Here is a 27,485-nt window from a genome sequence, read left to right as displayed (position 1 = left end):
CAGCACCCGCGGGGACGCAAACGGCGGGGCGGGGCGCGTGAGGGCAGGACGCGTGAGAGCGGGACGGGCGCGTGGGGGCGGGCGCGTGGGGGCGGGCCCGGCGCGCAGCTCTTGCGCTGCCCACGTGTCCCTCGCAGCGCCCCGTATCCGCGCCGGCACCAAGATGGCGGCATTGACGGGCGGACAGCGGCCGCGCCGGGGGCCGCGGGGGCCGCAGCAGAGCTGCCGCGGCTGAGGCCCCCGAGCGCAGCTCAAGGCCGCGCCCGCCACCGGAACCACGCCTGTGGCCGCACCGGCTCCGGCCTCGGGGGAGCCGGGACATGGTGCGAGGTGCGCCGCGCCGCCGCCGCCGCTGAACTCGCGGGCCGCGCCCGGCTCGGACGTCCAGCGGGAAGATGTTCTCCGCGCTGAAGAAGCTGGTGGGATCGGAGCAGGCCCCAGGCCGGGACAAGAACATCCCCGCCGGACTGCAGTCCATGAACCAGGCGCTGCAGAGGCGCTTCGCCAAGGGCGTGCAGTACAACAGTGAGTGCGCGGGACCGGGCGGGCGCAGGGGCCGGGCCTGGCGGGGGCGGCCCCTGGCCGCGGGTCAGTCCCGGGGCGTCTTGTCCGACGGCTGCGGGCCGAGCAGTGCCGTTTCGGGAGCCGCCCGCTACAGCGGGCGTCCGCCTTGGGGCCGTTACGTAACGCGCGGGCGGGGGCGCGGAGGCCGGCTCCGAGGGCGCTCGCCGGGGGCGCGAGAGGCCCGGTCGGCTCTGGGTTGAGCGGTGGGCTTTTCTTTGTTGACTTGGTGCCCTGCTGGAAGCAGAACATCGTATCTGCTACGCCATGCATTTTCTCTTCTTTTTTAAAGAGGTAATTGCAAGGGATATATTTAGAAAGGCTCCAGGAGACACAGTCTCTTCTTGTGGTTGTTGGAGACCTCCCTGTCCGTGCCGGAAGGAGGGGTTGTGCAGACGCCCCGTGCGCCCAGGACGGATCTATGTTCCTTTATAAATTATGTAAATTGTGCAGCTCCCAGATGCGGACTGTCCTGTTGACCTCTTTTGAGCTTTTCCATTTGTAGGCTCTATAGCAAAATCTAAAGGCTTTTATGTGGTTCCCTGCTCTGATACTCTTTCGCTAAATTTCTGGAGATTTTGGAACACACTCCACCCCACTTAACTCACTTTAAGGGGTCCCTTATGTTGCCCATTATATTTCGATGGTAATGTGGCATATTAAAGAAACTGATAAGGAAGACTTTGTGCAGGTTTGAAAGCAAACTCATTTTAGATGTGTGATTTTTGACATTTTGCGTTTATTTCTTGCACAGAGAATATTAAGTCAAAATATTCATTTACGCAAATCTTTGAGAATCTACATTTGGATTCTTTATTTAAATTTATTGCTTGCAGTGATACTTTTAAACCTAATCGTAGTCCCTTGGAAATCGGACCTGAACTGCAAATTGATTACTTTTTCAGAAAGGGCTCCCTAAAGGCCTGCCCCCTTGTGGTCCCCGGTAGAAGGGACTAAAAAGGGCCGTGGAATTGTATTCTTAAGAGTTAAAAAACTATTCTCCAGTAGCTCAGTGAAAGGTGCCAAGTTGAGAGAAATGTGGATTTGTACCAAAATTACATTTTAGAAGGATATTGTTGTTATTGTTAAATAATAGACAGTTTTGAAAGTTTTCCATTTCCTGTGTTAGAATACAAAATTTCTAGTGCACATTTCCCAGACCAGCAATATCATAATTGTAGATTTAGTATTCTTATTAACTGTTTTATTTCCAAGCACTTATCTCTTATAGAACATTGTCCCCTGGGGCCAATTAGTCATTTTCTTTTAAATGATAGCATAATGAGAAGTAAGTCACATCACACATGCACAGAGTCCCAGCACAGCCATCAAATCAGAATCAAACCCTGAATGAGATAGTGGATCTTATTCCCATTTTAGAAGTCATTTGCATTTAAACTAGAAGGAAGAATGTTTCCATGGTCAGTCCACCCTCTTCTCCTGCTGTTTGATGAGAAGTGTTAGTGTCGGGCAGCCTCCTGAAGGAGGAATCCCTCGCTGTGAAACTCTCAGCTGGCCTTGCTGAGGATCCTGGGACAGAGGCCTGCAAGAGAAATTCAGTCGACAGACAGGTGAAGCAGCACAGTAACTCCGTGGAAAAGAGAATCAGTCCTGGAAAAGTGTGGCAGAGCAACTAAGCAAATTCCAGCACATGTCTGAACAGGTTTCAGAAGGAAAGCACAGCAAGAATGGAGACAAGGCAGCATTTGAAGAATTGAAGACTGAGGATTTTACAAAGTTCATGAAATATGTGAAACTCCAAGAAGTGCTGGTCCAGAAATTTCAAAAATATCCACAACTAGATACATTATTGAAAGTGTTCAGTACTTCAAAATGTAAAAAAGAAATCTTTGATGTTTCTAGAGCAAAAAGACCACTTTCTGAGGACTGAGCTAAGGACAGCTCTGGGGAGCTTAGGGCCTAAGTTAAGTCATGGTCAGCCTGGGGAGTCTGTGCCTGGCTCTACAGCTGTGGTGGAAGGAGTATGGTTAAAATTGCTTTCAACCTCAGATTGGTAGCCTTTTGTACAGAGGTGGTTGCAGAAGCATACACTGAAGAATGCTCTTTAGACAGATGGAAATTGAACTCAAAAGAGGTGCAGGATTTAAAAAGAAAAGGTAAGCAGAGGAATTGGTCGGTGTGAGTGAAATCTAAATACATTGGTTACCTTAATCATTAATGATAATGGTTTATATGTATGTTTCTGTGACAAAATACCAGAATAACAACAAGGAAAGGTTTATTTTAGCTCAAGGGTTCAGTCCATGGTCAGCCAGCTCCATTGCTTTTAGGTTTGTGGCAAGACAGAAAACATGTAGAAGGGCAGGTGGAGGAAAGTTACTCACCTCAGGCAGCCAGGAAGCAGAGAGAGAGAGAGAGAGAGAACAGGAGCGCGCACAAGGAAAGGGCCAGGAAGCAAGACATGCTCTTCCAGGGCACGCCTCTAGTGGCCTACTTCTCCAGCTAGGCCTAACCTACAGTTTTCACTAATCCTAATAGTCCACTCAATTTTGAAGCCATCAGTGGATGAGCAAATCAGAGCCCTTGTGACCCAGTCACTTCCATATAAGCCTGTGTCTGGACATGGCTGCATTGGGAATGAAGCTCTCAACACATGAGCCTCATGGGGTGTGGGAGCATTTCAGATCCGGACTGTAACAATCGAGAATATAAAAGAACATGCCAAAAAAGCAGATATCACAGAAACCAGGACGAGAACTGAAAAGAAAAGTGTATTAACATTAATCTACATTACAGTAAATATGAATGTTAAAATTTTTAAGAGTCACTGTTCAAAGAAAAAATAGTTTGCAACTCTTCAAATAAATACCAGGTAAAAAGAAGGGGAAAAAATCTTGTCCGACCTATGAAAGACAGCAAAGGCTGCAAGAAAAACCAGGATAGTAACTTAAAATTATAAAATGAAGTGGTTAGAAATAACACCATTTCTGTCATCAAGCAAGACTCACCAGTTCAAAATAGGAATGGGAGGCCTGATTTTTTTTTTTTCCCTTTAATTTGGCCATATGGTCTCCAAGAGACACTCCAGAACTTAATGTCAAAAGCTGGGAATAAGGACTTGGGAAAAGATAATGGGCAAGCATGAACCATAAGAAGGCTGCCCCAGCTGTAGTAATGTCACACAGAACACACTTTGAGGTAAAAGAATGGATGGGAACAGGGAGGGAATTGCAGACAAAAAAACAATTATTTGTATGTGATTCTTCAGTCCCTCTCAAGAAGGATTAGCCAAGAAAAAGGACAATCTCAAAAAACACCTAAGAATCTATATCAGGGCAGGTGTGGTGGTGCACGCTTGTAATCCAGCAGTTCAGGAGGCTGAGGCAGGAAGATCACGAGTTCAGAGCCAGCCTCAGCATCTTAGAGAGGCCCTAAGCAACTCAGTGAGGCCCTGTCTCTAATAAAATACAAAAAAGGGCTGGGGACGGGGCTCAGTGGTTAAGGCCCCTGGGTTCAATCCTTAGTACCCCCTGCCCCCCCCCCAAAAAAAAAGAAGAATGTATGTGAGGACCACATTCTGTGACGACAGTGCCACTGACAGGGTCTGGTTATGTTGTCTTTGCTGTTCTCTTGGGCTCAAGTGGCACTCCTGCTTCAATCTCCCAAGTAGCTGGTATGTGCCACTGCACCTAGCTCCCAGCTTTGTTCTGAAACTTGAAAACACTTCTGTATCAGTCAGCACTCTGTAGCTCTAACAAATGCTTGAAATAGTCAACTTACAACAAGGAGAGGTTTATCTTGGCTCAGTCTTAGAGGTTTTGGTTGGGGGTTGATTGGCCCCAGGCTTTGGGCTTGTGCAGCACATCGTGATGGGAGTCCATGGCAGAAAAAAAGCCACTCACCTGTGTCCAGAGGCTCGAGGTGGGCATGGGTGAGAAGAGATCAGGGTCTCACTGTCCCCTTCAAGGGTACAACTCCAAGACCTCCTACAAGGCCCCACTCCTAAAGGTTTTACTGTCTTGCAGTAGCATCGTGCTGGGAATGAAGCCTGTGATACATGGGCCTGAGGGCAGGGGGTTTAAGATTCAAATTGTAGGGGCTGGGGTGGTGGCTCAATGGTAGAGTGTTAGCAATCTAGCACAACTAAATAAATCCTGAGCAAGTAGAAGGAAGAAAATAATAGGCAAAAAGCATAGACATGATAAAAAAGGACCAATTGAGACATTCAGCAAAACAAAGAGGGTGCATTTTGTGTGTAATTATTATTAAAGTAGACAACTCTGGGAATATTAATAAGAAAGACAAAGCACAAATACCAGTCATGCAGAATACACATCTCTAAATATAAAATACAAAAATGTGGTAACTACTTTGCAGTACTGGGAATTGAATCCAGGGTGCTGTATGTGCTAGGCAAGCACTGTGCCACTGAGCCCAGTCTCCAGTCCTACATATTATGAATAACTTATACCAATAAATTGAAAACTCAGGGTAGATGGTATCCTGGAAAATGACTCCACAGGACCCTGCCATCCAGTGAGCAGTGGGTCCAGACTGTACATAAATGCAGAAGGTGGGAAAGCTGCTCAGTCTTGAAGACTATAAGCTTGACCCCAAACAAACCAGAACAGCGCCACCTATAGCACAGATGTGAAAGCCTAACAGAACTGGAAGTGGAATCTAGAGAAATTATAAAGTAATAGCACTAATGAATGTGTGTTGAGACAAGTAGGATTGCCTTGGGAATGCAAGGATACTTCAGGGTATGATTTACCAGCAGGTTAAAGGAGAAAACAGTGCAATCTTAAGAGGTAACAGGAAAAAGCCTTAATGAATTCAACACTCATTATTTACAAAAACAATGAACCCCCAAAACACTTCTTACCAAACTAGGAATACAAAGGAGCTTTTACCTGTCAAAAGGCATCTGCCCAAACCTGTGTGTAACAGTGAAACATAAGATTTTCTCTTGAAGCCTGAGCCAAAACAAGGTCACCCACGTTAACTGAGTTCTTCACAAAATAAGAAAAGAGGATGGAGAGAGGTTATCTCTTCCCTCGGGGACAAAGCTTACAAAATAGAAATACCAGCCCCTCCTCTCAGGGTGCACTCGCAGTAGACCCAGCCTCCACATGTGGCAGTGTGGTCCCAATCCTCTGGACAGCTCTGCCCTGGAGGATGGTATAAGAGAACACCTAAGAGAGCAGTGCATTCTGCAGGTCTTGAACTTGGGTGCACAGCTGCTTGGCTCCCTGTTCTCGGAAGTAGACACCAGATCCGGAAGAAGTAGACTCTGCAGCCCTTCTCCCCATGCTGTTTACCAGACCCTGGAGAGGGTGGGCCTTTGTTAAGTCCCTCCAGAGAAGCTGCTGATAGAAGGGAATAGTGCCCTGGAATTGGTCATCACTGCTTGACTTCTGAGTGGGTGTGCCCACAGAATCATCATATCGTCCAGAAAAATTTCAAATGGGGATTTCTTTAAGGTGTTCATTGGATGGTGATGGTCCAGGCAGCCAGGAGAAACAGCACAGATTCTTGCAGATGGATTCAACCATAATCAAATGAGATGGAGAATTTTTAGTACTACATTATAGTACTGTTTAGTACTTCAGTGTAGCAAATGTCATCACCTATTTGTCCAAACTCAGGATGTGCATCACCAAGAAGCAGGGAAGGGCAGTGTGCCAGTCACCACAGGTATACTGAGGGTAGAGATGGACTCTGGGAAGCGGGGCTGTGGGGTCAGGCAGGGCATGATCTGTCTATATTTCCCACTCAGTTTTGCTGAGAACCTAAAACTGCTTTTTCTAAAAATTTTTGATTGAGCTAATTGTGGTGGCCTGTAATCCCAGTTATTCTGGAGGCTGAGGCAGGAGGGTCACAGGTTTGAGGCCAGCCTGAGAAATTTAGCAAGACCCTGTCTCAAAAGGAGGGCTGGGGATGTGGCTCATTGGAGAGCACCCCTGGGTTTAGTACCAAGTACCAGGAGGAAGGGGGGGCAAAAAATTAATTTAAGAAAACAATTCTAGAACTAAAGGATGTACATTTTTCACATTCTTATTTTTAGGCTGAAAGGGTTCATGGAACCTTGCGCCATGCACAGGAAAAACACCTGCCAAGGTTCATGTGACACCTTCGCAGTAGCAGAGGGGAGAGCAAGATAAGGGGGGTTTCACAAGGGCTGGAACAGTGCTCACTGAAGCAAGTAGGTCTAGTTATGTTAATGACAGGTACGTAGGTGCTGAGGCAGAAGACACCAGGAGAGATTCAGGATCACTAAATGTGATTTTTAAATGTTCACAAAGCTGATAAATATATTGTACCCTATAATAGGTTCTAAAGCACATTTAGGAAAGATAATGATCTATAAGAAGAAGTTGATCCTATATTAAGATGGAGAATGTTCATCACTAGTAACATGCTCTATAAGAAATGATAAAAAGAGCCTTGCAGGTTGAAATGAAAGGATACTAATAGTAACTTGAATCCACACAAAGAAATAAAAAATACTTATGAAAGTAAAAAAAGAAGAAGAAGAAATTGAAGGTAAAACAGCCCCCAAAAATGAGTACAGAAGAAATTTGACTAGTAAAGTTAAAAAAAATTGATCTAATTTATGTGAGAAAAGTTGTTATCAATTAAAAAATGCGCATTCTTTTAACCCCACATGGAAAATTCAGAACTGACCATAAGATGTTTCGATACATTTCAAAGGATTTATACCACTTTCCCTAAACTCAGTGGCAAATAATAACCAGGAATTTAAAATCTTACACTTGGAAATCAAGTAACGCCTTTAATAGAAGTAGTCATGGAAATAAATTACTTAGAATTGAATAATGGGAATGCCACATACCAGCCCTTGAGGGGGGCTCTGCTAAGCATTGGTGGCATTGCTGGGTGCTCGCACTGGTGACAAAGAAAAGCAAATCAAAGAGCAAGGAATTGAGGAAACCCAGGGGGAGCCAGTGGAGACGTATGGAAGGAAGGCCTTGTGGAGAGAGGACTCTGAAAGGGCCAGTGTGAGGTCAGCAGGAGACAGTGCCCACCGCTGAGCTTGTGTGCAGGTGCAGGTGCAGTGCTGAGCTGGAGCCCAGAGCCTCATGGCCAGGCAGGCACTCCACCACTGAGCAGCATACCCAGCCCTTTTTCTTCGGTTTTTACTTCTGAGACAGGGTCTCACTAAGTTCTTTAGGGCCTAACTAAATTGCTGAGACTGGTTTTGAACTTGTGATCGTCCTGCCTCAGCCTCCTGAGCTGCTGGGATTGCAGGCATGTTCCATCATGTCTGGCTTAACCCTTTTTGTTTTTATTTTTTCATTTTTTAATTTTTTTTTAGTTGTCAATGGACCTTTATTTATTTTTATGTGGTGCTGAGAATCAAACCCAATGCCTCACACATGCCAGGCAAGCATACTACCACTGAGCCACAGCCCCAACCCCTTTGTTTTCATTGTGACACAAGGTCATGCTACACTACCCAAGCTGTCCTGAAACTGTTGGGCTCAGTGATCCTTCCTCCTGCCTTAGCTTCTCAAAAGCTGCATTACAGGCATGTGCCACCACGCTCAGCTTGTTTGTGTTTGTGTTTGTTTTGACTAGTGCATTACAGTTATATACAATATTGGGGTCCATTTTGACATGATTATGCAAGCATGGAAAACTTAGTTTTAAATGGACATGATTTTTGCTCAGAAATGAAAAAGATACAGCATTTTAAATGCAGTAAGCAACAAATCTAGACAGATTAGATGCTGTGTGTAAATATTAAGAAAATTTGCCACAACTGGTCCAAGAACCTGAAGTCCCATGAAAGCAATACCCTGGCTCCTGCCTCATGGCCCTGCCTGGCAGGAAGAGTGACTCTTGCTGCCCACAGCTATAGAGGGCTAACATATTCTCCCTGTTACCTCCCTGTTCTGAAAAGAAAAGGACTTTTTACATGCCTGGGCAGTAGGTAGTCATCCTCCCCAGTCCTGGCTATTGGCCTCTCGGGGGCGATAGGAGCCTGCTGCCTGAGAACAGACTGAAGACTGCCTCTCTGTCTGCCTCACTCCTGTGGAAGGAGCGAAGGGCAAGGGCCCCTTGTGTCTCTAGTCGAGGCCTCCAGTGGGTGGTGCCCCCCCTCCAAGCTGGCAGAGGGTGTCCCTGCCACACACTCCCTACATTGCAGCTCAGGTCCGAGTCACAGACTCCAGGAGCTCCTGCAGTGTGTAGCACAAATATGCATCTGGCTGACACGGGGTGAGCATGAAGCTCTTGTATTCTCTGGGAACATAAGAAGGTAGAAGAGGGTGAGTCCCTGAGATCTGAGAACAGCTGCTACTTTCAAAAGTTGGGGCTTGGGAGGAATGTGGAGGTACAGAAATCAACTTAACGCAGCTTTCAGGAGAAGAGATGAATATCAGTGGGAGGGGCCTTGAAGTAGGAGCAGGGGAAAGAAGTTAGACTGAGAGATGGCCCAGGACAAGTCCAGTTGAACTTTGAGGCCAAGGTGGCCACTAGTTTTTGGTGTCTGGGGTCCTGGGCACCACAGAATTTGAGAGAAGGGAGGAACTTGACACTGGAGCCCAATGAGACAACCTGGGAGAGGGACACGAACGGAGGAGCTCTTGAGTTTGCCCCTTGGCCTGGCTCTCCTGAGTTTCCCCTGCCTCCCTGACCCTTCCCTGACTCATTCCTACAGTCCCTGCTATTCATGGTGCTCTTGGTGTCTTCATCCAGGCTGATTACCATCCACACAGCTTGCAAGACTGCCCAGGGAGTGCCGACCTGACCACTGTGCTCTGGGGTCCTCCCCAGCCATGGGTGCCTTAGCCCTCCCACAGAACTGCCCATCTCAGGAACAGGGCTACTAGAAAACCCAGAGACTGCTTCCCCTCATGTTCCCCCCAGGCTCACTTGCTCCAGCAGTGCTCATCTTTGCTGACCCCGTCCTTCATCTGGAGCCAAGAGACTCCAGGGCACGGGCCTGGCGCACACAGTAGAGTCAGAGATAAGTTGCAGCCCACTGTGAAACCTTGCCTTCAGAGTACCAGGGAGCTGGGAACAGTGGCCGCACCTATGACCCCGAGACTCAGAAGGCTGAACCAGGAGCAAAGCAAGTCCCAGGCAAGCCTGGGCAATGTAGCCAGATCCTCTCAAAATAAAAGGAGAGGCAGGCAGCTCAGTGGTAGAGCACTTGCCCACATTTTTGAGGCCCTGGGTTCATTCCCAGCACCAACCAACAAGGGGCTATGGCGAAAGTAGGTCAGGAGCAAACCATGGAAGCCCAGGGTGCCACCATGGGCACTTCAGCTACTACCCCTCTGTGGTTCAGCGGTTCAGCCCTCACCCTGTGGGTCCTCTTCAGTCCCCCAGGGGAGATCCTGCTCTCCCAATTAGAAAACATGGCTCAGGGTGTGGCCTCTGTCAACCTAGGAGGAGACTCCTGTCCTTGCTGCTTCCTGTGGCACCGTGCTCGCTCACTGCTGGGCTTCCTTGTGCCTTGGACAACTGTCCATGTGCCTTGTCCAGTTCTTTTCCCTACCCATTTACTCACCTGGGGCTTGATTCCTACAAAACAGCCTTGTGGTGGAGTAGACGTGACCTTTGAAGTCATTTATTAAGTTGTGACTTTGATTCCTCTTCCTTTCTGTTTGCCTCTCCTCACCCCCAGTGAAGATAGTGATCCGAGGAGACAGGAATACGGGCAAGACTGCTCTGTGGCACCGGCTGCAGGGTAAGAAGTTCGTGGAGGAGTATATTCCCACGCAGGAGATTCAGGTCACCAGCATCCACTGGAACTACAAGAGTGAGTTTCCCCTCCTCCCAACGTCAGTGTTTCTGGCCCATCTGCTCCTGGAGATGTTTTCCCCAGACTGAGGAAACACTGGCCACACTGTGGAATCCCCAGCTAGACTCATTTGGGCTGTTTTGGGGGCTCTTATTAAAGCTGCTTTTGAATCACCCCATCTGGATTTAAATCTGTGAAATTTCAACTCAAATTTGAGTCTCGGGCCAGGGTGGCCACAGGTTCAGGAGACGGTAAAGGAAGCACTTCCAGAGACTGAAGCTCCCCAAGAGGCCCAGGAGTAGCCATTCCTGGAGCACAGGGACACTCCTGTAGGCCTGTACACTGGGCAGGATCAGCCCTGTGGTGGGGTGTGCTTCAGACCTAGTCCTCCCTCCCTCTGGGTCCTGGGCTCTTTTCATCCCAGCACACTTTGGAGTAGGGCATTGCTGCTGCAGAGGGTAGGGGGTCATGGGAACTTGGAAAATGGCCTCCTTCTCATGAGGCAGCTCGGAGTGGACCCGAAGACCTAAAGAAGACCCGAGGAGGAGGCTGCAGGGTAGGTCACAAGGCCACCACTATCCTGGACCTGCTCCCCATGTCCAACAGCTCCGGCCTCCAGCACTGAGCAGGGTTCCCTCTTACTTCAGAGTAAATTGGAGGCCATCAAGATGAAGAAGTCGGTTAAGGGGAATGTGATTCTGGTGGCCATACTGCATTCAGTCTGTCCAGTGTGTGGAATTACCTGAGGACTCAGCAGGCTAAGGGCCCAGCGAAGGGCTCCTGTCCAAGCCGACCCCCTTCCTTGCTCAGGCCTGCCCAGACCCTGGGTCTAAAAGGGCAAGTGGGCACGGAGCCTACATAGAGCTCACAGGGAAATAGAGCCCACAAGGAAGCTAGCAGCTATGTGCCTGGGGGCAGGAGGCACTGTGCCTTTGCTCTGCTCTCGGCCTGCGGGGGGCCTGCGGGGGCCACCCTGCCTACCACCAGGGAGCTGCTTGTCAGGTAGTAGGTAGTGCACAGGTCCCGTGGGCACTGGCACCTTGGGGAAGGGCAGGCAGCCACACCAGAATCGTCCCTGATTCCCAGGGGTGATGCTGGGCACTAACCTGAGGGTTTCCCTGTTTCAGCCACTGATGATGTGGTGAAAGTCGAAGTCTGGGATGTCGTTGACAAAGGTAAGGTGGTGCTTTACTTTCTGCTCATGCTCCATTTTCTCTGAACAGAGGACCTACACACACACCCACTGCATTTGCATGTTTTGTGCCCATAACCTCAGGTCTTGACACCTACCCTGTGGTCCTGTGCCCTACTTAAGACCTCTTTTGCCCTGTCACTCACTCCCAGCACCGTAGTGTTGTGGGAGATGTGAGTTTGCTGACAGCTGTTTACAGGTAGGCTCTGGGTGCCCTCGGCTCCCTCCTGAGCCTGGTCTAGGTTCCAGGTCCCCTCCACTCCCCTCTGTGTTTGGTGAGCAGGGTAGATGTGCACAGTGGACCTGTTGCCACCACAGGCTGGTCCGCTTTGGGCATGTTTGGTGCTGAGTGGCCAGTCATCTGCTGGGGTGGGGCATGCTTCAAGCTCTGTGGCCCACATGGGGCTACCTTAGGAGCCTCCCCTCTCTCATTACAGCTGGTGTGGCTCCCCAGGCATCAGACACCCGTTACACTGGGACTCCGGTGTCTGAGTAGCTGGCAGCCCTGTCCTAAGGGAAAAGAGGGGTGCTGGCCATGGGGCACACAGGTGACTTTTGGGTAATACCTATTTTATCTGGCAGAAGGCCTAATGCCTAGTGGTCCCCCCATGACCCGACCCCTGTCCAGCTTTCGCCTGCCTGACCACAGCTGTGGCGCTGGGAAAACCTGGCCTGGCATAGCCCCTCGTTCAGGTGTAAGGTGCAAATCCCACACACCACAGCAGGAAAGTGCAAAGGTTTTCACTCACAGATCCTGATGGGGAGAGCACTGTGATTCGGGAGGACAGTCTTCCGTGCCTGGGTCATAGGACAGAAGCAAAGTGTTAGGCAGAGGAAGAAAGACTGGCCTCTGGCCAGTGCCTTTGTTAGATCAGGGTATTTTCCAAAGAGGAGTTTTAATGGGTGGTTTAAAGCAGGTGGCACAAGTTCTGTGGTGTCATACTGTGTCTGAGGTCCCTGAGGTGTGTCATGCAGTCCATGCAGCCTGTGTCCATGCAGCCTCTGTAGCTGCCCCTTCAGGAGATGATCAACTGACAAAAGTAGCTGGATGGACCACCTGAGAAACTGGAAGGAGGTGTAGACATTGCCAGTGGTGCTAGAGCCCTCCTTCTGGTCTCTAGAGAGTTAACCGTGTTTAGGACAATGCCAGGACCCCTTGAGCAATAGGAACTCACTGCAGCACCCCACAGGTCAGGGCCCTGTGCCTACGGCTGAGGCTCCGCTCCTTCATTTCTGGGCAGACCCCAGCCCACATGCAGACCTTCCCCAACCAAACTTACAGAGCCAGCAATCCTCATGACAGTATCTGATCTCATTCCTGTCTTCCTGTATCAGGTCACAGTTCCCCCTCTGTGATCCTTGGGGTGAGATCTCACAGCTTTCCCTGGTGCCAGCATTGTGAGTGTGAGAGTGTGTGTGTGTGTGTGTGTGTGTGTGTGTGTGTGTGTGTGTGTTTAGCATGATGCTAATCAAGAGGTGACCTGCCATACTCAGCTTCCCTGGCATGGCTGTGCTGGGTCCTCCAGTTACAGGGCTTCCTTGGGAAGATGTCTTCCGTGGGCTTATGTTTTCCAGTGCAGGAAGTGCATGCTCCTCTTCTCTCCCCATGCTCATTTGGGAATGGATTCAGGTCCAATGGGATGTTGGAGAGTCAAGGATATTTGAGGCCTCCTCTCAGTGGTTGCTCCAGGGGTAGGCCATCTGGAACCCATCCCAGTGGACCTGTGTCAACCTGTGCTTCCACATAACTCCTCTGCACGCTCGGTGCATGTGTCTCTGGCCTTGTCACATTTTCCCACCTCGAGGTAAGAGTTGTATCTGCCCACAGGCACCAGGCAGCTCCAGCTGAGCTGTCCCCCACGACATGACCCTGTCCTGGCCACTTCAGAAGGAAACACTTCTGCCCCGTGGAGGGGCCGTGGTCTTGAGCTTTGTGCTTCCCCAGCGCCTGCCTCAGCTTTGCTTGCACTTGCAGCAGTGGGATGCAGGTGTCCCTTGGGCAGTCCTGGAAACCTCGTGGGCTGTAACCCAGTGTTGGATCAGCCTTTCAGGCTGGGACCCCTTCCAGGGGGCATGCTGTGCTCTCAACTGTCATGAGGGCCTGGGGACGGAGGGTGATCCTCCTGTCCAGGAGCACTCTCCTGCCCTGCTAGCCCCAGCACCAGGTCTGGTGATGGCTGGTGGAGCTCGCTGGGTCCACACCTGCCTGGCAGAGCCTTACTCATCCCCTGCAGCCAGGCAGCACCAGCTTCCTTTTGGCCTCACATTGCTCCTTATGGGGGCACCCTTTCTGGTGAGGAAGAAAGCATCTCTGTTCCCCATTCCCATGGAACAAGGTCTGAGCACTGTTGACAGCAACAGAATGGGAGCAGTGATGACTGAGGGCTGGAGGCCAGTGGTGAGTTTGTGAGGACGGGCAGGTTAGGCCTGTGGACTGCAGGTGTCGACTGAAGGGTAGGGCAGAACTCATGGACATGTGGAGGGCTTCTAGAAAGAAGGGAGACAGGGAACAGCTTCCCCAACTTTTCATTTCTCTGACCTCCCTGTCCCACCAGCCAAGCGCCTGGCTCCTGTCCAGCTCCAGCCCTCCTGCCCAGGAGCTAGTCCTGTGGCCACTCAGTGGCAACTCATTCCCAAGAGTGTGCTGGTTGAGGGCTGGGGATGTGGCTCAAGCAGTAACATGCTCGCCTGGCATGTGCGGGACGCTGGGTTCGATCCTCAGCACCACATAAAAATAAAATAAAGATGTTGTACCAAAAACTGAAAAATAAATATTAAAAAAAAAAGTGTGATGGTTGAGTAGGAGGCTTCTGCCATCAGGATGTGGACAGGAACAAGCTTATCAGCTGTCGGCATGCTTGTGCCTGTGTGGAGGGCTGAGGCTCAGTGTCCAGCCTAGGAGGGTCAATAAGGGTCAGGCCAGGAACTTGGGAGGGGCTGATTCCCCAGGCAGGTCAGAAGATGGTGAGAAGTTCAGAAATGGGCTCAGGAATGTGATAGAATGTGGCACTTTAGATAAATGAGCCTGGTTGTTCTTGGGCTCTTTGCCCTGGAGTTTCTGTGTTGTGAGCAGCACCCCTGCCCAGTTGAACATTCTAGAGATGGAGGGAAGGACAGAGTGTTGTCCCATCTTGTCGTCATGCAGAATCCCACAGAGCCTGGTGTCAGCCCCAGGCAGGGCCCTGGCCATCCCCTTGTCAGGAAAGCCTTGATGACTCTGAAGGCCGACGACCTGGCTTGGCAGCCTTGGCCACAGTCATTGTCCTCCTCCTTCCCCCTAGCCAGGCTGCAGCTGGGGTTGAATTCTAGGCCTTCTTGGGTTGAATTCTAGGCCTTCTTTACACTCTGGGCACTAGCATCTGAAATCTCAGGGAGTGATGTGAGAACTACTTTAGGAAATGCAGCTTTGCTCACCCAGGCTTTGCCCCAGTGGGGGGCCCCTCCTGCCCTGGGCTTGGCCTTGGGGCTGTTAGGACTGAGCCAGCAGGAGGCCCCCTTCCCTCCTGGCAGACTTGGCTGGCATAGGTCTGTAAGCTGTCTAACCACCTGAGCCCTCCTGCAGCTGCTGGGCCCTTTGGGCCTTTGCCCTGCATCTTTTGGCCCAGTCTCTTGCCAGCCTTCCTCCTCTGAATGGCCCTGTCCAGAATGGGGGCCCCATTTTTCCCTTTCTCCCAAGACTGAGCAAGGGGCGTTGGAGATGTCAGGAGCACTTCCTTGGGTCAATAGCTGAGCGGGGCACAGTACAGCGTAGCACTGCAGGGCCAGAGTGGGACTAGGTAAAGGCATGTCCCCTTGAGGCATTCCCTGGGCCTAGGGATCCCATCTCATAAGTTTTGTTTGTCATTTTATAAGGAAAATGCAAAAAGCGAGGTGACGGCTTGAAGACAGAGAATGATCCCCAGGAGGTAAGCTGCAGTGTCAGGACCCCAGACAGAGTTGTCTGTGGTCACTCGGGACCCCTGGCAGTCTCCAGCCCTTCCGACTTTTCTGCCTGCCCATCTTGGGTTCCCCTGAGTGTCCCAGTTACTCTGTAGATGTGTAGGCTGCTGACCATTCCTGGTTGCTTCCAGACCCCATGCCATTGGAGGTTGGGTTTGGGGGTGGCCACCCCAAGGGAGTGACCCTGCCTGCCCTTCTTGGTTTCACTGACCCTGTGTGAGTTTGAATGATCTGGGTAGTGTGTGAGTGGCTACACTTTACTTGACTGCCAGAGCAGCCTCAGCCCTTAGAAATCGGGGCTGTGGCCCTGAAGTCTGCAGCCCAGTGCACCCCAGTCCTGTGGTCCCCACTTGTGCCCTTCTCCTAGTTGTTTCAGGGTGCTTGTACCCTGGCTTCTCCCTCTGGGCAGGGTGCCTCTTCCCTCTTCTTCCAGGCAGGACAATTAAGTGCCACACACACCCATCTGGCTCTAATTTATGTGGTCTAGAAAGTTGTGATGGCTCCAGAACTTGCTTCCCTATTTCTGAGTGATGGCTCCCACCTGAGTTGGAGTTTGCTGAGGGGCCCACCACAGGTTAACCCTGGGTTCACCCCAGCCTTCTCTCTTCATGTTCTCTCCATGTTATCTCTTCAGGTTGAAAAAGTCCCATTCAGCCTTTTCCGGGTGGCTGAGGGTCCACGGGTGGGACCTGGCCTTGGACACAGTCTTACCCTGTCCACTCCTGTCTTCAGGCGGAGTCTGAAATGGCCCTGGATGCCGAATTCCTGGACGTGTACAAGAACTGTAACGGGGTGGTCATGATGTTTGACATCACCAAGCAGTGGTAAGCAGGCAGCGTCCCTTTGCTGGTTCAGAGCCTCCTGCAGGGTCTATGGGCAGTCAGTGTTCCTGCCTGGAGGACCACATCTATGCCTAGGACAGATTGGGCCCATGTCTGTGCCGTGTGGAAGATAGTCAGATCCGGGGCAGGCCAGAAACAAAGGGCAGCTTTCACAGCCCTGAAGACACCCTCAAAAACCTGGCAGCCAAGTGGCAACTTATGTTAGGGGCGCCTCAAGACCCCTGCACTTGATGACTTGCCAGGAGGACAAAGGTAACAGTCATCACAGCAAAGAGTGAAGAAAAAGTGAGTAGCAGGCAGAGCCCCCCTAACCACCAAAGGAAAAAAACATCCAATTCTTAGGTGTGGTGGCACAGACCTGGAATCCCACGACTCGGGAAGCTGGGGCAGGAGGGTCACAAAGTCCAAGCCAGAGCCAGCCTCAGCAGTTTAACGAGGGCCTGAGCAACTTAGCAGACCCCGTCTCAAAACTTTAAAAAGGACTGGGGATGTGGCTCAGTGTTTAGGACTCCTGGGTTCAATCCCTATACCCCCACTCCCCACAAAAAAAACTGAAGAAGCCGGGCTTGATGGTTCACCCTGTAACCCCAGCTATTCAGGAGGAGGCAGGAGGATTGCAAATTCAAGGACAGCCTAGGCAACTTAGTGAGACCCTGTCTTAAAATAAAAAGGTCTGCAGGTGTGGCTCAGTGGCAAAATGCATGCCTCGCAGGCAAGACCCTGGGTTCAACCCCCAGTACCACAAAAAATAGAATACAAGTGTTGAAGGAAGGCCTGACAGCCATTTTAGAGACAGCCTGTGAAGTGCTTGTGCAGCCTCTCACTGCCTTCGGGTCTGCCGTCACTTACTTATTCATATGACTGTGTCATGCTGGCTAGGCAAGAGCTCTACCACAAGCCACATGCAGAGCCCCTGCATATCCATGTTCATCATAGAAAACTGGAGAATGCAGGAGAAAACTGTCAAGAGAGCACCACCACTAGCTGCTGGCAGAGTCCAGCCTTTTTTTTTTTTTTTTTTTAATATATATATATATATTTTTTTTTTTTTTAAGTTGTAGTTGGACACAGTACCTTTATTTATTTTTATGTGGTACTGAGGATTAAACCCAGCACCTCTCACGTGCTAGGTAAGCACCCTACTGCTGAACCCCAGCCCCTCCTCCAGCCATTTTTTTCTTCGTAATGTGGGCACATATGTGCTGGAGTCTACTACTGCTACCCAGGAAGCATGCTGCTTTTCTTTCAAGGACATGTTTCTACATGGTGGGATACACAGGCCTCTGTGGGTTCCCATGCTAGAGCTTACACTTGGCACACTTCATTGACTTGAGTCTGAAGACCTGGGCCCGTAGGGTCTGGAGGCTTTGCACGCACATCCTCATTCCTTCCCTCATAGCCTGTAGGGACCACATGCTACAGCACCACCTGAGGAGGCCTGACCACCAACTTCTGGGGCTGTCGGCAGCATTCTGGCAACAGAGCAGGCAGTCACTGTATCCTGGGCCATGAACTGTGACTCAGTGGAGTGCACCTCTCGCACACGTGCATACAAAGCTGCATACAAAGCTGCACTCCTCTCTTTGTTGCTGAGCTGGGAGGAGAGCATTTCTCCTGCACAGGTTCTGGTGACTCATTGGCCTGGGGAGGAGGAAGTGGCTTTGCCCATGTGAAATTGAGTTTGGATGTTGAGGGGCCACCTCAGCTCCACTGAAGTGTACTGTAGCCTTTGCAGACAGGCCACATGAGGCCCCTGTACCTTCCAGGGGGCAGAACTGGAAGGATAGGCAGTGCCCTGAAAGGCAGTGAAGACCAGATAGCTGGGCTGAGCATGGGGCTGCAAGTGTGCCTGGGCTGCAGTGTGGAGAGTGTGCAGGAGGGCCAAGCTGCCTCAGGGAGGAAGTGATCAGGTGCTTGTCAGGGTCCTTGAGGCTGCAGCTGTTTCCCAGGGCTCACATAGGGGCACACATCAAGCCAGTGCGTGAACCTGGAGGCACCTCATGGGCAGGGAGATGCAGGAGAGGCTGCTGTAATTATGGGCATGTGGTGTTTCCGCTACTTCCTTTCTGTGGGGAAGCTTGGTGACACCACTAGTTGTACCCTTCCAAGCCACTTGGAAAACAGTTTGGGACAACCCGTGAAGCCAAGCAACAAGGAAGACCCATGTGAGGTCAGTTCTAGAGAGACCTGCCTGTTCACCCTGCAAACCTGGCAGCATAGTTCTGAGGAGCAGGGCCCTGAAGACAACTCAGCCAGCAGCAAAAACATATCAGCAATGGCATCCAAGAGCTCAGTCAACAGGCAGATGTGGACAAGCTGCAGCCCTGGCCGTGGTGCATGCCAGAAGCTGAGATAAGCCACCTGTGATGTGTTCCTTCAGGGTGATGCTGGAAATGGGCGAAACTGGAGGCAATTTTGTAGGAACATGGACAAGGAAAGGCAGAGGAATAGGGCACCTGGACTTGGGGTGCAGAGGTGCGTGCTGTGCTGTGAGAAGAGGTGGACAGGGCTGCAGACTGCAGGGTTGCAGTGCTCACTGGTATTCTCCAGAGCCCTCCCACAATGATGCAGTCTTAGAGGTGAAGGGCAGCCCCAGTCCATACAGTCCTCTGGGGTGGTGCAGCTGAGGCTGAGATACTCTCCCTCCCAAAGGACCTTCAACTACGTCCTCCGGGAGCTTCCCAAAGTGCCAACCCACGTGCCGGTGTGTGTGCTGGGCAACTACCGAGACATGGGTGAGCACCGAGTCATCCTGCCGGACGATGTGCGAGACTTCATCGACCACCTGGACAGGTGAGTGCCCTGGGCCTGCTTCCACCTGGGGTAGTGTGTTGTACTCGGATAGCACTGGGGAAGGATGAACAAGCTCTCCCAACACTGCCAGAGATGGAGTGACAGCTCTGGCCCAACCTGGGGAGCCAGGAGGGAAAGCCTGGGGCACTGGGGTCTGGAACCCTGAGGCTCAGATCTCCACAGTATGGCAGTGCCTTGGGACATGTCAGTGAGGGTGAGGTGCCAGGACCCCCAACAGGCTACCTGGCTCCTGTCTAATTCCTTAAGCCACCCTGGAGGGATCCAGAGCTCCACTACTGGTCCCGCTTGTTCAGTAGCTATAGTGGGTCCTCAGCCTGCTGCAGGAGAGAAGCCCACTGTGGTCTTGGACACAGGAGTGAGCCCAGCCCCACCAAGGGCCTTTCTCTCGACTTCCTTGTCCTCTGAAAACAGGCCTCCAGGCTCCTCCTATTTCCGCTATGCAGAGTCTTCCATGAAGAACAGCTTCGGACTCAAGTACCTGCACAAGTTCTTCAACATCCCATTTCTACAGCTGCAGGTGAGTCCTCATCATGCGAGTAGGGCCACCAGCAAGGACCCAGCAGGCTGGAGCTGGGATAGGCAGCAGGGCTGACCCAGGCCACCAAGGGTAGGATATTGGCCATGTCCCCACATAGGAAGCCCCTCTGCCTCTGGCATAGCTGCAGTGCCCACCCTTCCTTAAATACACATCAGATGCAGAAGTCCCCCTCACATTGAGGCCCTGTCATCATGGGGTGAATTCCAGGGGATGTGTGGGGCCAGCACTCACTCTGGACTGTGGCCCTTGGACCATTTTGTAAGGACAGGCTTTAGTGTGCCCTGTCTGAGTCGTCCCCACCTCCTGGGTGCAGGTGAGGCGAGGAGGCCTGGCACTGTGCCTTTGTCTGGGATTCTTTCAGTTAGTACAGCTGTGCAGCTGGTGAGGAAGCCCTAGGTCCTTCACCCAGTGTCTAGCATTCTGTCTTGTTTCCGTGGTACTTTTATCAAAGGAACCAGCGTAGGTCTGTCATCCTCCTCTGTCCCTGTTCCCTCTAGGACCCCACTAGTGTGCGCCTCATCCTCCTGATTTGCTTTGGGGTTCATGACCTTGCTCTTCTGAGGTCTAGGCAGCTGTCTTGCAGAGTGCCCCTCCTTTGGGTCCAGCTGAGGTTTTTCTTGTGGCTCCATGGTGGCTTGGGTTGTGACAGAAGACTGCAAAAGTGAGACACCCTCCTTAGCTTTTCATCACATGTCCTGTGGGGCACATGTGTCTTGTCATGGGACAAGGGAGGCAGTGGACTCCTTGGGAGCCTCTGGAGCCCTTCCAGTTTCCACTGTGGGCATAGCCTCGTGGGCAGCTGAGTGCTGGGAATCCCGGGACCGTCCCACTCTTAGTATCAGGTACTTCAGGCACACAGACCATGTGTGATGACCTCCCAGCCCAGGGACAGCAGTAAGCTGGACAAGAGTGGGAGGGTTCCATGGGTCCTGAGCATGGACCCAGAGGACTAGGGCCAGGATAGCTGTAGCTGGTGGACAGGAACAGAGAGGAACAGGCCTGGGCTGTCTGTCTGGACACCCACAGTCCTGCCACCATTCTCTAGACTGATGTCAGACTTCATTCCCTCTTGCCTTTTTACCCTTTTGAGAGTCACAAGACTCCTGTAGTGTGAGGCTGTGCAGGGAGCCATCAGTTAGGAGGAAGGCCAGGTGTGCAGGTCCTGTGGGGGCCTCACTCTGTTTCCCAGCACTGCGCACATGTGGCCTGCAACACTCACAGCATGGATATCATGATCAAGGGTGCAACATCTGTATTTTACTGAATTTGAATCTAAATGTGAGAAGTACTGTGGGAGGCCAGGGCTGGTGCAACCCAGAGGAAAAGTCAGCTCAGCTTAGGTCTTGGAGGGCTACAGTTTGCCCTAGGCCGTGGCTGGCTGAGCCTTGCCACCAAAGCTGTTCCTAGGCTTTCCAGGGCTCCTTGTGTGCATGGGGATCACCCTTGTCTTCTGCCCAAGTAGTTGGCAAGGCTGAGCTCTGTCTGCATCAGAAAAGGCTGCACATGCATGGGGTGCCATGGAAATGGCAGGTGCACTTCTCTAGATGAACTGCGGGGCTCCTGAACCTCCAGAGACATGTTATGGAAATGGAAGGGGGCTGCTTTCAGGTACAGATCCTATGTGGACATCTTCTGAGTCACATGGGCCAGCTGTGCAGGTGGTCAGACCCCACACACCTCGCAGTCCTGCCCAGTGGGATGCTCAGGGTGGAGAGGTGTGCTGCTCAGCCTTGTCCACTGGTCTCTGCAGAGGGAGACGCTGCTGCGGCAGCTGGAGACGAACCAGCTGGACATTGATGCCACGCTGGAGGAGCTGTCAGTGCAACAGGAGACCGAGGACCAGAATTATAGCATGTACGTGAGCCTGGGAGCTGGACCTATAGGCCAGCACCTCCATGGGGGTGTGCTACCAGTGGGCCCCAGTGTCCAGATGTGGGTTGGGCCCAACCTTTGTTCTGCCCAGTGAGGTGGTGTAGGGAGCTGCACTCCTGGGATTGCTGAGTCAGCTTGAGGAGGGTACAGCATGGGTTGGGGGTGCCCCCATCCTGACTACCCGGCCCCCTTGGACAGGTGCCTCATGCTGCCACCTGCAGCCCTTCCCTTTCCTCTGCCAAGGTTTTGTATTATTAATGTGTGATAATAAAATATTTAGTCAGGTCAGTGCATGTCTGGAACAACTGGAAATAAATCATAAAAGGAGCTATACTTACAGTGGAGTGGGCCCAGCCCCTCTAACAGGCTCCTGGGGACAGGGTGGATGGTGGCGGACCACGCATACTCAAGCTTCAGTGTCAGGCCTCCTTGCACAGATCCTGCAGACCCTCCCTCAGCCTGTGCAGCTATGAAGTCACAGTCCACACAGGTGGGCCTGGATGGGCAGCTACTTCTGTGTCATTTACTGACTTGACTCCTTATATGGAATGAGACACACCTGCTGACTACCAGGCGTGTGGTCACAGGCCAGTACAGACAGCCACATGGCCCATTCGAGCTCTGGCCAGACCAGCTGGCCCCTGATGGAGCTTGGTTGCCTCCTGCCCCTAGTGGGGTTCAATTTTCCAGATTGGTGCCAGCATGAATTGAGAACTTGGTTTTGAGAAGGATCCAGTGCTGGAGAGTGGCAGTAAACAGGACAGGTTATCCCAAATGGCCTGGCCACTGAGCAGCACATGTTCTGCCTGCAAGATCGCCTGGGTCAGGTTGGGGGGTACATCAGTGCTATAGTGCCTGCCTAACATGTACAAAGCCTGGTTCCATCCCCAGTACCTCCCCCACAGGGCAGAAGCTATGGGGGGGGGGTGGTGGCTGACAACTGGATAGGCTGTCCTCCTGGGTATGATGCAAGCTGGACACTCCAGTACCCCTATGGCAGAAAGACTGCCCTCTGGAGCCTGGGAGGGAGAGCTAAGAGGCCTCACTCCAGCCCTCTGCCCTCCCTCCAGCTTCCTTGAGATGATGGAAGCTCGAAGCCGCGGTCACGCATCCCCTCTGGCAGCCAATGGGCAGAGCCCATCCTCAGGCTCCCAGTCGCCGATTGTGCCTCCAAGTGCTGTGTCCACGGGGAGCTCTAGCCCCAGCACACCCCAGCCCGCCCCCCAGCTGCCCCCAAGCACCTCCTCAGCCTGCCCCCCTGTGCCACCCATATCCTCTGCACCTTCCTCCGAAGCCCTGCCCCTTCCTGCACACCCTTCTATCCCTGCCCAACCCCCACCCCAGCGACGCAGCATCATCTCCCGGCTATTTGGTACCTCGGCAGCTGCAGATGTGGCCCCTTCACCTCCAGGTAGGCCCAGAAGCAGCCCTTTCACTAAGTGGACTCATGGAGTGGCACCCTGTGCCTGTGGCCCCATGTGCCCTGTATACCAGGATATGGCCCCCATCCCTGGCAAGCTTCCCCCTTCCTCCTGGGCAAGTGGTCCCATGGCCAAGCTCTGGAGGCAGCTTTGGTCTTCAGCCCAGGCACACAAGCCACCACCCTAACCCCTTGCTGGCCTGGGGACAGGCCCACAGAGGGCTCAGGAGCCGGCATCTGTTGTCCACAGAACCTGCCCCAGCCATAGAGGTCCCAGCAAGAGTCCAGAATGTTGAGGACTTTGTTCCTGAAGACAGGCTGGATCGAAGCTTCCTGGAAGACACAGTCCTGCCCAGGAGTGAGAATGGTGGTGCAGGCCCACAGCAGGACAGTGACAGGTGTGGATAGTTGGCAGACCTGAGCACAGATGTCTAAGACACCCCTGGGGGTGTCACACAGCATCCCTGGTGTTCTCTGGGAAGTAGTCAGCACTGAGGACAGAAGCAGAGCTAAGTGGAGAGCAGAGGGAAGTGCCTGGGCCCTGAGCACATCCCTAAGCTGGTCCACTTGGAGGTTGTAGGCAAGGCCACCTGGGTTTCAGATTTCCTGGTGGGCCAGAGCAGGTGCTTCAGAGAGGAGAGGCTGAGCTAGGTGCACACACTGCCCACTGGCACATACCTGTAATCCCAGTGACTTGGGAAGCCAAGGCAGGAGAATTTTATGTTCAAGGCCAGCCTTGGCAGCTTGGCAAAACCTTGTCTCAAAATAAAAAGGGCTAGAGGCATAGCTAGGTAGTAGTGCAACCCTGGATTCCATCCCTAGTAACCCCCTCAAAAAAAAAAAAAAAATTAATACCTTGGTTGCTGCATATGTGGCCCCTGTACCTGTGGCCCATGTGCCTTGCATACCAGGATATGGTACCACAACCCAGAGCTGGGTTCTGAGCCATACCCTTCTCCCTGGGTCTGGCCTCTGGGGCCAGCCCCTCTTGCCACTTTGCCCTAAGTACCATCTCCAGCTGATCCCCAGATTCAAACCCAGGTTCCAGTCCCACTTGGCAGATCCCACCGTGGGTGGCCACTGGCATTCCCAATGTCAGCACATCATGGTGAAAGTGGGCTTCTCTACCAGAAATGCACAGATGGATAAGCCCAGGTGCCCAAGCTGGGCCCCTTTTCCCACTGGCCACCCCACTGGCTAGCAGTAGGCACCACTGCCCACCTCCCCACCCATCTCTGCTCAGGTTTCCCCACTGGAGCACACACCCAGGGTGGGACAGCCCCACAGGCAACCGGGGTGAGGAGCCAGCAGCACATGGTTCCCTGTGGCCTCTGACTGCCCTGCCCCTCCTTTGCAGTGACGGGGAGGCCTTGGGAGGGAACCCGATGGTAGCAGGTTTCCAAGACGATGTGGATCTTGAAGACCAGCCCCGTGGCAAACCCCTGCTGCCCTCTGGCCCCATCCCCAGCACACACATCAGTCTTTCGAGTGAGGAGGAAGCGGAGGAGGTGGCAGGTCACTCCAGAAATGCTGCCCTGCCTCCCCAGCAGTGCTCACAGCCAGAGCCAAAACGGTATGGGTGGGGCCCCCAGGGAATGCCCAGGAGCTGGGGGACAGGGCAGCCCAGGGTGGCCTCCAAGTTCCTGACCCTTCTTGCCATGAAGGTCATCCAAGGCTTCATGGCCACAGAAGACAACAGTTCCCACACAAGCAACAGCGCCCTCCTGGCCAGGCGGGCTTCCCACTAGCTCTGGGCCTGAGAAGCTCAGCAGCACCAAGCCACCCAAACTCGCCACCAAGGGCTCCTCTCGCAGACCTGGAGATGGTAAAGATGGGCAGGTGTCGTCCTCAGAGAGTGATCCCGAGGGGCCCATTGCTGCCCAGATGCTGTCTTTCGTCATGGACGACCCTGACTTTGAGAGCGAAGAGTCGGACACTCAGCGAAAATTGGTGAGGACAGGTTGCCTGCTGGCTGTCCTCCTGAGATGGAGGTCAGGAGGTGAGGGCCCAAGAAGATGGGTCAGTGCTGGCTTCCTGTCCTGCTGTGACAGTGTGCCGCCTAGGAACAGTAGATGGGGCCTGTGCAGGATGTCCCACATCCTACACAGGCCTTGCTGGTCCTGACTCTAGGGTGGGCTTGGGAGCATACACACCTGTCTCTGGAGTCCCCTGAGAACTCCCCACCTTGTTTCAGGGGAACCATGGGGGTGGAAAGGGACAGTGGCCCTACCAGCTTCTCCTTGTCCAGGATGAGCTCCCTGTGAGAGAAGACCCCTCTGACGTGACTGATGAGGACACCAGCCCGGCCCAGACACTCCCACCACCCAGGCCTCCTGTGCCCTCCTTCAGAATGAAGAACGATGCCGATCTTTTTGGGTTGGGGCTGGACGAGACAGGACCCAAGGAGAGCAGTGAGGAAGGTGGGCATGTGTTGGGGATCCATTAGCCTCTTTGGAGCCTGGAGATACAGGCCATGATCCTTGTCCAAAGGCCAGTGTTAAAGAGTCAGCCCAGCCTGAGCTTTTTCCCTTGGGCTAGCTGTTGGCCAGTGGGGTCTTCCAGCTATGCTGTACCTCCTGGTGTGGCCCAGAACTGAGGCAGCCACATGCACAAGCCTAATACCAGCAATGTGGGGCAGGGCCAAAGCCTGAGAGTTTGAGCTTCTAATCCCTAGATGTTCACTGTTCTACCAACACTCCAGGATTATGAGTGTTCTAGGGCTGTGGCTTGGGACCAGACTGGAGGAGTGGACAGCTGGGGGTCCACATAGCAGGCACTTGGTGACAGCACTCTGAGAGCTTGCATCTACTCCAAAGTTGGCCCCTAGTGTGGACAAAGCTGCTGTGATCTGCAGTTCTGAGCACACGTGGTTTTGCTGGTGGTTCCAGCCCCAGCAGGCTGGCCCTGGTCCTCCACTCTCAGACCCTGACCAGCAGCTTAACCCTGCACTGCAGCAGGAGTTTCCTCCCAGGCCTATTCATGGTGTGTCAGCCTGAGCACATGAGAGACTCCAAGGTCACCCATGGCCAGACCTGACCTGCAGTGGGCTGCTGCAGAAGCCTCTGCCCAGCACGCCACCTGGGCAAGGTAGCCACACAGCTGAAGCATGTCTCCCACACAGACAAAGATGGCAGGCCGCTCACCAAGGAGAAGAAGAAGAAGAAGAAGAAGAGCAGAGAGGTATCAGCCTCCCTCTACTGGCCTGGGCCTGTGCACTGCGGGGAGGTAGGCTATGGCCCCCTAGTGGCCCCAGGTGACTGATTGTCCCCCTGCCAGGAGGAAGAAAAGGCCGCAAAGAAGAAGAGCAAACATAAGAAGAGCAAGGACAAGGAGGAGGGCAAGGAGGAGCGGAGGAAGAGGAGGAAGCCCCCTCGAAGCACCACCGAACTAGAGGCCTTCCTGGGGGGTGGGGCCCCAGGCCGGCACCCTGGGGGTGGAGACTATGAGGAGCTGTAGCCTGCACCGCTGTTCTGGGAAAGGACCACCCTACCGCGTGTCCCAGCCATCGCCTTCGCCCCATGTGGCCTGGCCCAGCACGCTCTGCACTTGCTTCCTTGCTGGAGGAGGCCCAGGGCCAGGCTTTGGTGGCCAGAGGCCTCTGGCCAGGCGCCACAGGTGCTGGGCCTCAGGCCAGCATGAGCCTGCTCTACAAGGAGGGAGGGGACAGCTGGGCTGCAGCTGGCTTGGTGGATGACCTGGTCCTCTCCAGGAAGAGCCACAGCCAGTCCCCAGCGTTTCTCAGGGAAGTGACTGAGGCAGAGGAGGGACCCGCAAGGGTCTGTTTTCAGAGGCAGGGCATGGGGCTGCTCTGCTTCTCAGATGTCCACCACCCAGCCCTGCTCCTGCTTACCCTCCCAATTCTCCAGGGCCACAGCATGCCAATGGGTTCTGCTTCCTGTCGCAAGCCTTGGGCTGTGGACTATCCCTTCCCATGGACCCTGAGCACAGGTGCACACTCATGGGAGAGTGGCAGCACCCGCCTTGCAGGGTGAGGCCTGTCCTGGGAGAGGGTGGGCGCAGCTGCACCTCTGCACAGGTGAGCCAGGCTGGAGCTGGAGGCACCTTTCAGACACTCCACTCAGACTATAAAGCTCTGGTTTTACCACCGCGTCTGTTCTTTTCCTTTCTTTGGCTCTATGAGCCATCTGTGGTAGGACCAGCCTACCACTCCTTCACCTGGGTTCTCTTAACAGCCCCAAACGCCTTCTCCAGAAGCAGCTTCCCTCACCCAAAAGTGGTCTTTGATTTACTTACTACTGGCTGCCTCAGCTCAGCCAGGGGTCCCACCTGGCATTGGATGTGCTCTGTGCTGTCCATGCTGAACTGCCAAGGCTATCTTGGGTGTAGTGCACCTAGGCTAACACCAGGCAGCTGCTGCAGAATACCCAGGGCCCAACCCAGTGAGGCCAAATGTGCCCTGCCCCATACAGCCTCCCTTCCTCCTGGGCAGTTGCCTACAGCTTTTAGAGCCCCACCCTCACCAGCAATCAGCAGCATCCAGCCCCCGCCCACCACAGGATGTTGCCATGGAATCCTCCAGGGGCCAGCAGGCAGAGCTGCAAGCTGGTGAC

The 27,485-nt window shown here is 53.0% G+C and overlaps 1 protein-coding gene across 1 annotated transcript; it reads left to right on the top strand.

The window, feature by feature from the left end:
- The first annotated feature begins 148 nt into the window (after positions 1 to 148).
- On the top strand, positions 149 to 27,022 carry Rabl6 (RAB, member RAS oncogene family like 6). The gene is made up of 15 exons (XM_076845057.2): positions 149 to 525; positions 10,181 to 10,315; positions 11,425 to 11,472; positions 15,342 to 15,394; positions 16,161 to 16,252; positions 18,923 to 19,063; positions 19,496 to 19,601; positions 21,373 to 21,476; positions 22,565 to 22,905; positions 23,165 to 23,312; positions 24,272 to 24,487; positions 24,579 to 24,864; positions 25,163 to 25,334; positions 26,036 to 26,094; positions 26,191 to 27,022. Exons 1-15 carry the CDS (start codon positions 396 to 398, stop codon positions 26,368 to 26,370), a joined length of 2,211 nt encoding a protein of 736 aa, XP_076701172.2. The 5' UTR covers positions 149 to 395; the 3' UTR covers positions 26,371 to 27,022.
- Positions 27,023 to 27,485: the final 463 nt, after the last annotated feature.

Source organism: Callospermophilus lateralis, chromosome 2, assembly GCF_048772815.1.
Source record: "Callospermophilus lateralis isolate mCalLat2 chromosome 2, mCalLat2.hap1, whole genome shotgun sequence".
In the NCBI taxonomy this organism is placed as follows: Eukaryota; Metazoa; Chordata; class Mammalia; order Rodentia; family Sciuridae; genus Callospermophilus; species Callospermophilus lateralis.
Note: the sequence above shows the minus strand (reverse complement) of the source record. Positions and strands in the feature narration are given on the sequence as shown.

Coding starts and splice junctions, on each gene's coding strand:
- Rabl6 (XM_076845057.2), top strand. CDS start 396: ATGTTCTCCGCGCTGAAGAAGCTGGTGGGATCGGAGCAGGCCCCAGGC. Junction 11,473..15,341: donor CTGGGATGTCGTTGACAAAG/GTAAGGTGGTGC, acceptor TCATTTTATAAG/GAAAATGCAAAAAGCGAGGT. Junction 21,477..22,564: donor GAGGACCAGAATTATAGCAT/GTACGTGAGCCT, acceptor CCCTCCCTCCAG/CTTCCTTGAGATGATGGAAG.